Source organism: Eutrigla gurnardus (assembly GCF_963514095.1).
Source record: "Eutrigla gurnardus genome assembly, chromosome: 10".
NCBI classification, from domain to species: Eukaryota; Metazoa; Chordata; class Actinopteri; order Perciformes; family Triglidae; genus Eutrigla; species Eutrigla gurnardus.
Genome location: NC_139924.1, coordinates 13,156,435 through 13,169,665, shown reverse-complemented (window position 1 = coordinate 13,169,665; position 13,231 = coordinate 13,156,435). Strand labels below are relative to the sequence as shown.

The 13,231-nt window shown below is 41.6% G+C and overlaps 1 protein-coding gene across 2 annotated transcripts; it reads left to right on the top strand.

Moving 5' to 3' along the window:
• On the top strand, window positions 1-10,111 carry LOC311019995 (sushi domain-containing protein 6). 2 transcript variants are annotated; one of them, XM_084019701.1, is made up of 5 exons: window positions 1-265; window positions 4,753-4,859; window positions 6,866-7,069; window positions 7,842-7,986; window positions 8,208-10,111. In XM_084019701.1, exons 2-5 carry the CDS (start codon window positions 4,766-4,768, stop codon window positions 8,542-8,544), a joined length of 780 nt encoding a protein of 259 aa, XP_083875827.1. In that variant the 5' UTR covers window positions 1-265; window positions 4,753-4,765; the 3' UTR covers window positions 8,545-10,111. The 2 variants fall into 2 exon arrangements, with proteins under 2 accessions (XP_083875827.1, XP_083875828.1); XM_084019702.1 differs by having other exon boundaries at window positions 30-265; window positions 8,211-10,111.
• Window positions 10,112-13,231: the final 3,120 nt, after the last annotated feature.

Below are 13,231 nucleotides of genomic sequence, written 5' to 3'. Positions count from 1 at the left end.
AGTGGCCAATCAGAAGGCCGCGTCTTACGTGTCAAACACAGCTGATCGATGACAGCAGCCGAGAAGGTCCCACTTGTTGCTGAGCAGGAGCGGCGGCTGACGGACAGACGGTCGAACGGACGGAGGTCTCTGATCCGCCTTCACTTCTCGCTGAACACCAGCAGCACCACCAGCAGCACCACCAGCAGCAGCTCCTCCGCAGGCTCGACGACCGCTTCACACCGCATCACACCGCCGCTGCTGCCTCCTCATCCGCGGCTCTCAGGTGAGACATGTTCACCTGCTTCATATTTGGCTCCTTCATAGACATCGGATAGTGACTAAAATCATGTATTAACGTCTGCTTGATCAAACCGATTGATCGATTGGTTAGAGAGAGATCATTAGCCGTACATGATTTATTGATAAGGTGATACAACAGGGTCCGCTTTATTGGAGTGAACACATAAAATGAATGAGCTTCAGTTTTGTAATTTCTCTCAATGTAGCTTTATAGGCTACTCACACAGCAACAGACAGACAGACAGACAGACAGACAGACAGACAGACAGACAGACAGACACCTAAAACAAGGGCAAGTTTAAGTCTATATGACAACAATGCAATGGTGCTTATAGTGCAAAGGGTGCTGGGATAAATATGGGCTGATGCTTTGTACACATGAGGGAGGAGGGTTTGACAGTAGACTGTGTGTGTGTGTGTGTGTGTGTGTGTGTGTGTGTGTGTGTGTGTGTGTGTGTGTGTGTGTCTGTACTTAAACTCTAATAAAGGTTTAATCAACACCGTGAATTCAAAGCTACCACTGAGCAACAAAGCAGCTTTTTACATAACCTGTGTGTTACTGTATCAGTACAGAACAGGTCTCTGACTGACTTGGTCTCAGACTGACGGGGTCTCTGGAGGTTTGAAGGGGAGAAGAGGTTTTGTGTAATCCAGGTGTCATTTTCCAGATTCTCAATGTTTTGCTGTTTGTAAAAATCGAGTTTTGGACAAAAAATGGCAATTAAAAGATGTCACTGAGGTTTTTTCATTCACTTTTTGGGACACCTCATAGACTAAATAAGGAAAGTATTTACATTTTTCGACACCAATGTTATTGAATGTGTGTGTGTTTGTGTGTGTGTGTGTTTGTGTGTGTGTGTGTGTGTGTGTGTGTGTGTGTGTGTGTGTGACCTGCTGTGACCCTGCGTCACCTCATGTACCGCTTGACCCGCAGAGATAACACTGAAGGTCTCCATAGAAACGCTTGGTCGCCTTTCAAGGGCAATTCAGTTCAACTTTATTTGTGTGCGGCAGCTCAAAACCCAACCAGTGATCAAGACATTAATAAATATGTAAAATAATATGTTAATATGAGCAGAATTCTAAAAATATTATTACTATTAATGACTTCCAGTTGTTGGTCACAAGACGAAACAGCAGCAATCTCAAAACTACACCCTGTTTATGCTTCTTTCATTAATGTTTATCGGACTTTATAATCTAATTAGCGTCTAATAGTTCTAGTTCAACCAGAAGTGCTTCATGGATTAAAGTCATAAAACAAATCTGTGGCAGCAGATTGTAACAGAAGCTGCACCTCTCTGACCTGTTCAGTAGGATCAGCACTTCCTTTGTGTACATTGTGTTCACCGGCTGTTCAGAGCGCTCACGAACCATCCCACCAATCACACGGAGCAGGTGTAGCTGATATAATACATCATCATGTCTCATTAAGTGCAGACAGGACGTTTTGAAGGCGTGATCACGTTGACTTCCTCGCTACAATTACCATCGTCACTCCATTTTAAATGCTTTCATGATTTTGATTCTTACTCATTCAAACAGTGTAGAAACGGGTTTCGGGTCAATAAGCCGCCAGAAAGGTCGAACTCAGACATCCAAACACACAATGTTGTGTAAAAAACGCCAGAGAGAAACAGTGAACGCTGATGCTAAACGTTAATCACCTGTTGGTTTCAGACATACTGTGGAAAACAGAGCAGAAAGAGCAAAGTGCAACAGCAGAGTCACCAACGTGGCTACTGATCCACCAGATTGTCAGATGTGGTTCAGTGGGTCAAGACTCTCGGCATCAACACGGGGGTGTTGACTTCATTCCCAGTGCAGCAGGGTTTGTTTTTGTCTGGTTTCTGTTGGTGGTCGCTCCAGCTCTGTTTCTCACCAAGCAAATCGCTGTTGTGGCCGTAAACACAAAACGCACCACTTTCCAAGCCAGAGACTCTGCACCCTTAACTGCCACGAAGCCTTACTTTACGTCATTTCACATAACGTCATGTTTGTCTGATTCACCAGGTAGTTAACCAGGGTGGAACTTCTGTTAGATGCAGCTCAACTTCCTCTCTGTCACCGGCACAGTGGTGGAAAGTACCTCCTTGAGGTAGTTTACTTCAGTATTTATTTTCACCTATTTAACAATTTATGCAGGGGAATAAAATAAAAAACGTTTTGTATTTGTAACTCAAAAAAACAAAATATAGTGCATGCTGACATCAGCTGGTACCAAACAATTTCAACCAATAATATCATGACATCCATCAATCAGTCAGCGCTAAGGAAGTTGGTGAGCTCATCTTTTCAACCATCAAATCAAATCCCTCCCAGTGTTATGTCCCGCCTCCTGCTTCACTGGAAATGTGTCAGCATACTAAAGATAGATACTCTGGAAATTATGTTTCAGCTCCACCTTAAACTCACCAACAGTCTATTGGAGTTACAACATGCAGCACACACATGAATCCAGAAACATCACATCTCTGAGACAGTCGCTGTGTTCTCTGTGTGAATTCATCCAGACCTCCGGGTGTGACGTCACCTGTGAAGCTCCAACCGTTTGTCTTCTGCAGCACAGAAGTGCCAGATTGTGGCGTTTAAAGCCTCTCCAGAGTGATGTTTGGAGCGACTGTGATCCGGTTGATTAGCACATCATTAAGCTTGTGAAAATGTGGCGTGAGTTCATAAGGTGTGGTGGAATATAAGTACATACAGCAGTATGAGTACTTAAAATGAGCTCCACTTTTACTAGAAACACATGCATGCATTACAATGTGATAATATACTATATATTATGAAATAATATACTTTAAGTGTATTTTGATGATGGTACTTTTGTCCTGAGCTTAAATGCAGACTTTTTACTTGCAACACAGTATTTCTACACTGTGATATTGCTACTTTCTCTTCCAGAAAGCTTCCTTTTAATTTAACAGCATCACAACGTGCAGTTTTCACATAAAAACAGCTGAATTAATCCTTTTCTTTTGGTGTTTTTTTAAGGGAGCCATTTTAATTTGCTCTGATCACAATAATTGCGTCTCCAAGTTGGCCATCGCTCCAGCAGATTGTTCTAATATCACGGAGGGCCGCGATGACTAAGAGGCAGACCTCCCACACAGATTGTGGTCACATAAGACGGAGCTCTCTGTGTGTGTTCCCTCCCTCGCTTCTCCACAGATGACTGGCATCTCTCTAGACATCAGAGCACTAAACACACACTACAGACAGCGAACGCTATGCCTACACACACACATGTTCACGCGCTGAAAACACACTGGCATTCAGGCTGGCGCTCCAGCTGGGCCCGGGCTCTGCTGCCCTGCTTGGTGCAGGGTGCAAGTCATCTGGAGAAAGACTTTGGGTTGTTGTGGTGGTGAAGATCAGTTTCTGTTTTGTTTACTGCTCAGCTGCTGCACAGTCAGGTGTGTGTGTGTGTGTGTGTGTGTGTGGGAGGGGAGGGGGGGGGGGGGGGATCAGAAGCAGAACACAAAAACTTTATTTATTCAGGCTCTGACGAGAAACGAGGACCGAGCGTCGACCTTAAAGCGAGGACCTTAAAGAGGCAATTATTAGTTGTATTACATGTTTTCTGAAAACGTATTATTTTTTTATTAAATGATAGTGGTGAGAACCAGCAGGGGCCACATGATTCAATGCTATAATAATAATACTTAAGTCACGATACATGACGATACTTCCATGTATCCATACAACTTAGCAAAATATGGATATATATATATGAGCTTAGAGCGATTCTAAGCTCATGCAGCTTAGAGCGATCCCCTCTCTGAAATCTGAACGTTGGATAAAACCAGGTTCAACATTCTTGTTTCATTTTGTTTACATATGAGTGTCAAACATTTTTAAAGAGGGGATTTTGTATATCTCTTTATATCACTTCATAAATCATAAAAATAGTTTTCACAGCCATAAAAAAATGTGGTTATAGGGAATATAATGTTGTACAAATCAAGCTATGAATGATATATGAGCAAACTCTTATGTTTAAAACCTTCAGAGGAATGAGTCTCAAACGGCCTTTAGCTATATGGATCGTAAAATTACACATTTTGAAGACAATATAGGTCAAATATGCAAATTAGGAGAAATCTACCGATGCAAATATACAATGTAATAAGAAGATGAGTTAGAAAGAAGACGTGTTAGGGAAGCAAAAAGGGACCAAAATCAAGTTTCTGGCTTTAAGCGTGACGTTTTATAAACTGCTTCTTAAATGAAATGTTATAGAAAATCTTTGATCAAGCAGCCGCTCAGTGACCGCAGGTGAAGCAGCAAAGGCTTGCTGGCTCTCAGCAGCTGACGGGTGTGAATGAACACAACAGCAGGCGCGTTCGCAGCTGAAAATACATTCAGACTGAAAAGAACCAGATCTGCATTTATTGAGCGAGGTGTGACTTCTGCTCCCTGTTCAGTGACTCTTTGCTTTCTGACTCTTCATCTCCGCTGCGTCTTCAGGAAGGCTGGTTTGATGTCTGTGTCGGTCCAGTATCCATCTTCGTGTGGACGCGTCAGTCTGGTCTGTGGACTGCTCCTCCTGGTCTCCTCACCGCTCCTCACGGCAGGTATGACCTCTGACCCCAACATTCATTGACTAAGTCTTTGGGTTCTGCATCATTCAGTAGCAGATATTGAACCTGAAAACGACGCACTAAACACCACACGGCAACAGAAACTGCTTCCAGGGGACGCTAAAGAAAGTCTTTTCTGCTTAGGGAGGCTCCCAGCTGAGCGAAATGACACTTCAACACAGCTTGATATGTAATTATACATTCAAATATACATTCAGACAGCACTACAGCATGAAGAACTCACTATATCGAGAGCAGTGAGTGATTTCGGACACAATCCAGGGGTTTCCCAGCTGTGTGCACCACTTTTTATCGGGAGCCCTGGAAACAGTTGATCCCGTTGTCGTGTTGTATACGTTTCTGTATTTGTGCGTGACTTCCTGTTTCTGACGTTGAAATCATCATTGCTTTTGCTGTGACTGTTTCCAGCTGTAGCTTCACTTCTCGCGATTTTCCACTCTCACACTTGACCTACTCTTCACATGTTGATGGTTGGGTTTCGGGGCTTACGGGGGCGGTGGAAAACCATGATTCTGCAGACGCAGACTTTCGAGAGGAGGAGGGTGAAGAAGCAACGGAAGTGGGTGACGGCGTTGCCTGCTCTGCCCATTGAGTAATGCAAGACGAGGTGGATGTGGGCAACGTTTTGATGCTCGAAAAAAGCTGCCGGCATGCAGAGTGCATTTACAGAAATATGAATCTCTAAACCTCATAGACTCTCTTACTCACTTTGTTTACCGTAACAACATCGCCTTGATGTCCTTTCACACCGTGGTCCTTTCAGGCTAAAACTAAGTACTAAGTTACTGAGAGGACCTTTCAAGTGGTAACGAAACATAACTAAACGAGACCAACAGTAAGAAGATGTTTCTTAATGCTCGGATTCTGCATAGTCAGACAAAATCATGCAGGTTCACCAGAAACTACTGAAGCCCAGAGTCCAGCAGCGACTAGCCCACCGCGGCTTCGCTTCCACCTTGCACCTGTCACCTGGCGGAGAGCTTTGCCAGGTCCATGTTGTAGGAAAGGGAGGCACAGGAGGATCAGGACTGAGCGGGTCTGACTAAATGAGAGGTTTTCTAAAGGGAGTCTGGTGCTTAGAAACACTTCTGCAAAACGAGAGTTCCTCATAGTAGCTTTATGTACAAATTCAAGATAGTTGTACTTTACTTCCATTTTACTGTCTACTTCTCCTCCACTACATTTCAGAAGTAAATCTTGTACTTTCTACTCCACTACATCCGACAGCTGTAGTTATTTTCCAGATAGCAGTGGTTCTTTCACTTCCTGTCCAGTGGAAGCCACACATCTCCGGAAGCTTTAGTGTAGGCAGCTGGACAGATGTTTCACTTCTCATCCAAGAAGCTTCTTCAGTTCAACCCAGGATTCACAGCAGGAAGCTGCATTTTTTACACATAAAACAACCGTCAGACGACACCGCTGCAACAACTTATAATGACGGTTACAGGAATGACTCACTTTTCCTGGGAATTAATATGTGAATGCTCCTGCTTCCATGGAAAACCTCTCATGGCCTCACAGGAAGTGATTTATGGAAGAAAATCCCCCTCCTTCTTTAGCTAACTCTTTAAAAATCCTCTTGGATCAGCTGGGAAATGCATCGTCACAAAAGCTGAAATCAAAGATGGTACAAACAGATGATGATCTTCTAGAATACGATACGATGATGAAGATTAAACTCGTTAAAGGTCTATAAGGGAGTGCAAACGTGCAACATACACATTAATGCAGCAGTAACATTAATCCAGAAACATCATCCCTTATAATAGTAAAACACTGTCCATTCAATCTGAATACTTCTTCCACCTTTTTCTTATAATAATAATATCATAACCAGAAACAATTGGCCTTCACGAGCCAGAAGAGAACAAATGCATGTGTATCAGAGGTCAAGGAGGGTACAAAGGAAGAGGCGTTTATGGTTTTTACTCTGAGAAAGGAGATGCAACTACAGATAGCTGTGTTTTCTGTGTCTCCAGACCGACTGAGTAACTGCACCCACCCTCTGGTGCCAGAACATGGAGGTTTCCGCTGTGATCCGTCCCCGTGTCGAGGTTTCCCCCACAGGAGCTCCATCCACTTCTTCTGTGAGCCCAGATACCACGTCAGCAACAAGGTCCGGGCCTCCAGGTGCCGCAACGGGAGGTGGCACCCTCCAATACCCGCCTGCGTCCCCATCAGAGGTATGAATACACCACACGTGATGGAGTCATTTCTTTGTTCCAGGATTCATTTCATAGGCATATTAATGTGTATTTAATAATGGCATTCGGTAGTCTTCAGTGTGTTGTTGCAGTTGAGTTTGGTCTCTCTTCTAAATGTTAATCAGCACTAAAACTAAAACGCTGAACCCCTGAGCGTTTCTGGGCCGATGCCTCTAAAACGCAGCAGCCGCTCACTTTGACCTATTTAACAGAAACACTCAGACTCTCTGCAGCAGAACTAGAAGCTTTACCTTCCTCAGACCAGTTCCAACTTCCCCTGTCGCCGTTCACTCAAAGCCGCTGTGACAGGAAGTCAGAGCGCCGAAAGAGGAAGCGGGCGAAGCCGCCGTAATAACCATTACATTTCCTCCGCGTCGACGCTGTCAGAGCCTCATGGAAAGCTGCTGTATGAGCTCAGAAAACCACATAATTGGATAAAAAAAAAAATCTCCCTCCTTGTAGATTTGTATTTGATCATCTATTTCTGAGAATTCCTGTTTTGTGATGATTTTCTGTCACTGCTTCCATAAATACCACTTTGTAACACAACACAAACACGTTTAGTACTGTGGCTGCCATTAAGTCAGGGTTTTATTATTATAAAGCCTTTATATTACAAATCTTCAAATGTGTCCCAAACCCCAAACTATTCAATATGCATTGAGAATGTGCATGAAAAGCAGATCGTTGTATATATTCTGGTGTCTGTTGTCGTGTCTCCACGCTCAGTATTTGTGCTTGTCCTCCTCAGAGAGTCTGAACATGAACTCTGACGACAGAGTGAACGACTCCATGCCCAGCATGGCCACGACGGCGGTGGGCGTGTCCATCTTCCTGCTCACCACCACAGTCTGCCTGGTCGTCAAGTCCCGCCTCTACCCCTGTCAATCACACAGGTGAGAAGATGATTAGCAGCTCAGCTCGTCGCTGGTCACTATTTTCTGACATTTTATAGACAAAAACATTTGCATCGACTAACGTGAGAAATCAAGAAATTGTTTGTATCATATGATAACACGGTCCACAGTTGAAATATGCAGCTGTTTATAGACGAAGCAACCCTGAATATAGATAATTACAGGAGCATGTGTAACAATATCGTTGATGTTTGGCCCAGCAGCCGTCGCTCCTCCGACCAGCTGGACCTGATGGTGGACGGACTTCCTGTCTCCCTCCCCTCCTACGAGGAGGCGGTGTACGGCAGCTGGGGGCAGCGCCTCCCCGCCTGCTCGGCGCCGGGACCCACTCAGCTCCTATTGGCTCAGGAAGCTCCCAGCCGTCACCTGTCTTCTCTCAACCACCAGTCGGATGGCAGCGACCGCCCCCTATTGTCCAGCCCCGACAACCCCCCGCCCCCGTACGAGGAGGTCCAGTCGTCACGTCCCAGAGACCGGATGAGTGACGGGGACGTCCGGCAGCTACGCGTTGCATTTTCAGACGACAAGGACACCTGATTGACAAACGGTCCATATCAGACTCCATGTTGATTATCAATGAAGGATTGTGACTGACACACATGATCACAAAAGCACAGGCTGACAGCAGATTCCTGCACTTTTCCTGGTCTGCTGCAGCTCGCCAGCATCAGGACACTTTGTCCAATCACACGCTAGTTTAGACGAAGCCGATGAACTGTGATTGGCTGGTTGTGAGGTCACAAAGCCCTGAAGAGGACAGTTGATTGTACAGTGTGTTGTATGAATGTGAGTGACAGAGGAGGGTGTTGATGTGCTGTCTTTTGAGAACCTTTATACCCTGACGGCCTTGTTTTTAGTGTGATGACCGTATTTAATTGTTCAAACATTTAGTGAGAATCCTTCAGTTTAATTAAAAAAAAAAAGGAGTCATGAGGTTTTCAGAGGACAGCAGTCATGTCTGTAAGTGTAAGTGTGTGTTTTCAGTGTTGCTCTGGAGACTCGTCCATCCTCTCCCGTCAGTGACGGGGCCCATCGTGTTGTTGCAGATACCCGGTGGATTGCCACGGCAACCGACTCGACTCTGATTCTATATTTGTACAGCGTCTCTCTCTCGGTGGATTTGAAGGCAGCAGAGTTGTGCACATGCAGAGGAGGAAGAAGTACTCAGATATTTTACTTCACCAAAAGTACTAATACCACACTGAAAAATAAACTCCACTACAAGTAAAAGTCCTCCATTCAAAATCTAACTTGAGTAAAAGTATGCAAATATCGTCAGCAAGAAGCACTTAAAGTAAAAGTATTGATGTTGCAGTAAATTGTTCCCTGTCAGTGTTTTACTATGATGTTTCTGGATTAATATTGCTGCTGCATTACTGTGTATGTTGCATGTTTTAACTCCTTTAGACTGTTGGTGAGTTTAATCAGCAATGCATCATAATCTATAAGATCAAATGTCCTGTGAGAACCAAGTATCTCTAAAAAGCCTTTTCTAGCAAGACGCTCATTAAAGAATGCATTTAGCTTCACACATAACAGGAACACTTCATCCTTCAAGTTGGCACAAACATTCACCATCAACACATCTGGAGATACGTGGTTTTCACTGGACAGGAATGGGATGAAACACTGTCATGGGAATACTTACTGGAGCTGTAAATGTAGTGGAGTAAAATACAAGATTTACCTCTGAGATGCAGGAGAAGTAGAAATAAATATAATACGATAATGAAAACCCTCCAGATGACAAACAAACATTTATTCTGTGTACTGCAGCAAGATGATGTCACATAATTGTACATGCGTTTGCCCTGGTGGCCTCGGTGCACACACACACACACACACACACACACACACACACAGGTGCTTTTAACAGCTTTAATACAGCTGATACTCATCTTGACTCTGTGCGCGCTCCTCCGCACTTCACCTCTGTCCCTCTTTCACCTCTGCAGAGCGACTGACGCCTTCACAGACCTTGAATGTATTTTATGTTTCATATCGTGGCCACAAATGTTAACTACGGATTTAATATTTACAGAGAAATTATTTGTACATTGTTATTGCACAGAATTATATAATGAATAAATGTTGAGATGTTGGACGTCGTGGCCTTGTGTGTGTGATTTGATTCAACTTGATCAGCATCACCTGGGTGACACCGGATGTGTTCAGCTCAGCAGACGGACAGGAATATTCTCCACAAGGTAAAGAATTGATTTGCTGCTGACATTTAGTTTTACGTTACTGTTGAGTGGTCCGAAAGCTGCAGTATAAGGTATTTAGCAGGCGAAGCGTCTTAACCATAAGAGCTGACCTCTTTTTTGGTGTGCATTTTTATTTTCTCTTTGCTATTTGGCAGGGGTGATTCTAGGGACAGAGCTTTAGGGATGCTGAGCACCCAAAGATCAGATCCTTTACTTGTCTATAAGTCTGTCTGTGAAAGTATGAAAGTATTATCAGCAAGATGTACTTAAAGTAAAAAAGTACTGCTAGTGCAGTCAAATGTTCAGTGTTTTGCAGGTATATATGATGTTTCTGGATGCTGCATTAATATGTTGCATGTTTTTAACCCCTTACACTGTTGGTGCGTTTAATCTACATGAATGCATCATATTCTATAAGATCATCATGTGTTTGTAGCGCTGCTGTGAGAACCACGTATCTCTTACGTGGTCCAAGAGGCTTTTTAAAGAGTTTATTAAGCCTAAAGTAGTTGACAATTGAAGTACAAGAACCTCAAATGTGTACTGAAGTACAATACTTGAGTATATATAGTTACACATCACTGTACTGCAGTTTATTTGTAGTTTTTCTTCCTGTGACGCCGTGAGGGGTTTTCCATGGAAGCTGATTCAAATATGGATTCCATCGTGTGACGGCGGTTTTATGTTGACTTCCTGCTCGACTTCCTGCTCGACTTCCTGGTCTAGTGTGAATCCTTGGTGTCTTTGAGGCAGACGTAGCTTGGATGACTGTCAGGAAATGAGAAAGGGGAAGAGTTGGTGCTGTTTATTGTCAGCGGTCAGCTGTGTTTGCAGTCAGAAGGATGAGCTGTCATTGATGAAGACAAACCAGTGTTTCCCAAATACAGGGGTGGGAAGTAACACATTTACTCAAGGGGTGCTTTCTGCGTTTTCTGCTTCTACTCCACCACATTGCATTGCATTTAATATTTAAGTAATATTTACTCTTAAGATTAATACCTTTACATTAAAAAACATGAAATGGTAAATTGTACAACACATTCTTATAGATGAAACCAGTGGTGGAACGTACATTTAGTAATTACAATTTTGAGGCACTTGTAATCTTGAGCATTCATATTTTATACTTATGTAGTTAAGTTGAAATATAAATATGAGAGGTACTCCATTACGTTAATCTGACAGCTAGAGTAAATTGGCTAGTACGCTGTAGATTCAGATTAATACAAAATGTAAATTGAGTCATAAATTATGATATTTTAGGAATTAAAATTGCAGCATTAAGGAAAACGCGTCTGCGTATGAATCAATCATTTTAATCCATTATTCTGAAACTGCAGTTAAACTCCATTTCCGTGGTTCTCAACCAGAGGTCCGGGGACCCCAGAGGGTCTTAGCGGGAGTTCCATAGGGTCCTTAGGAAAATAGGGAATACATTTTTTTCATTATTTAATTTCACGTCTTCATATCGAACAACCAAAATCTTCACAGGTTAAAATCACTGTCAAGTAAGACATTTATGTGATTTTCTTTTTTTTTATGACATTTTAGATCATGATTTTTATGAAAAATACTTTTTTTTACAGCATACTTTCCTATGGCTTTATTTGACTTTTTTCAACATATATTATGACTTTATTTGACTTTTTTTCAACATACTATACTATGACTTTATTTTACTTTTTCCAACATACTATATTATGACTATTTTATTTTATTCAATATAATATACTATGACTTTATTTGACTTTTTTCAACATACTATATGATGACTTTATTTTACTTTTTTCAACATAATATATTGTGATTTTATTTTTTACCTACCGTACTATGATTTTTTTAAAAACTTTTTTTCATACCCTTGCCAGCTTTTAGAGTACACTGTATTCGTTATGACAACTTATATTATGACATTTTGTCAGATTTTTGATGGAGTATACTTTATCATTTTCTGGACACAGTGAGTCATGACTTTTTTTTATGGTATAATATATCAGGGATGTTTTTATACTTTATGGTTGTTCATAACATACTACTCCATGACTTTGACTTTTTGATATACTATACCATGCCTTTCTAAACTTTTAAATACATTTTTGCAACATGCTATACTATGACCTATGCTATACAATAGATTGACTGACCTTATGACATTTTTTGGGGTCAAACTGTATATGTTTAGGACATTTTCAATAGTTTAGTGTTATCATCACCTTCCTTTCAGTCACTTATGTTGTCATTCTGACTTACGAAATGCACATTTCCCTACTTTTTCTGGTATATTCAGTTGAGAAATCAATGAACATTGAAGGTGACATCAGAATGAGATTGTGAAAAAAGGGTAAATTCAGTTACTCATTCAGGGTTGATGGGAACCTTCACCCAAAGCTCTTTATTGGTTCAGCCAATCGGGTGCACGTAGAGAGGAGAGTGGCTGAGAAGTCACTGCTCTATTCACTTATTATTAAAACATACTCCATGTTTTGAGAAGACGAGAGTACTCAAGCTGCGCAGGAAGTATTCAGATCTTCTCATGAGTAAAAAAAGCAATAATTAAATTAATTAAAGTCTTGCATTCAAAATTGCAGTATAAATGTTTTGTTTTTTGCACCAAAACATATTTGTAGTACTAACTATGCAGAATTGGTTAAATTGGAGTATAATTATTGACATTTTATTCAACGCATATTACAATGCAATGAAATGTAATAAAGTATAAATATGTATAAAAGGGAAATACTTGAGTAAATGCAGTTACATTTCACCACTGTTTACAAGTAAAAGTCGCTAGTATTTTTTTGTCAAATGTATTTAAACTATGAAAAGTAAAAAATATTCAATATATAATTATGGCCTCTATATTACAGCATGTTATTGTTGATGCATTCATGTGTAGTGTAGTTTAACATTTAGCAATATACCATGTATTATAAATATATTATTATTAAAGGTACCGTATGTATGTTTATAAAACATGCAAGTAAAGTACAAGTATTTCATAACTGTTCACAGAGATA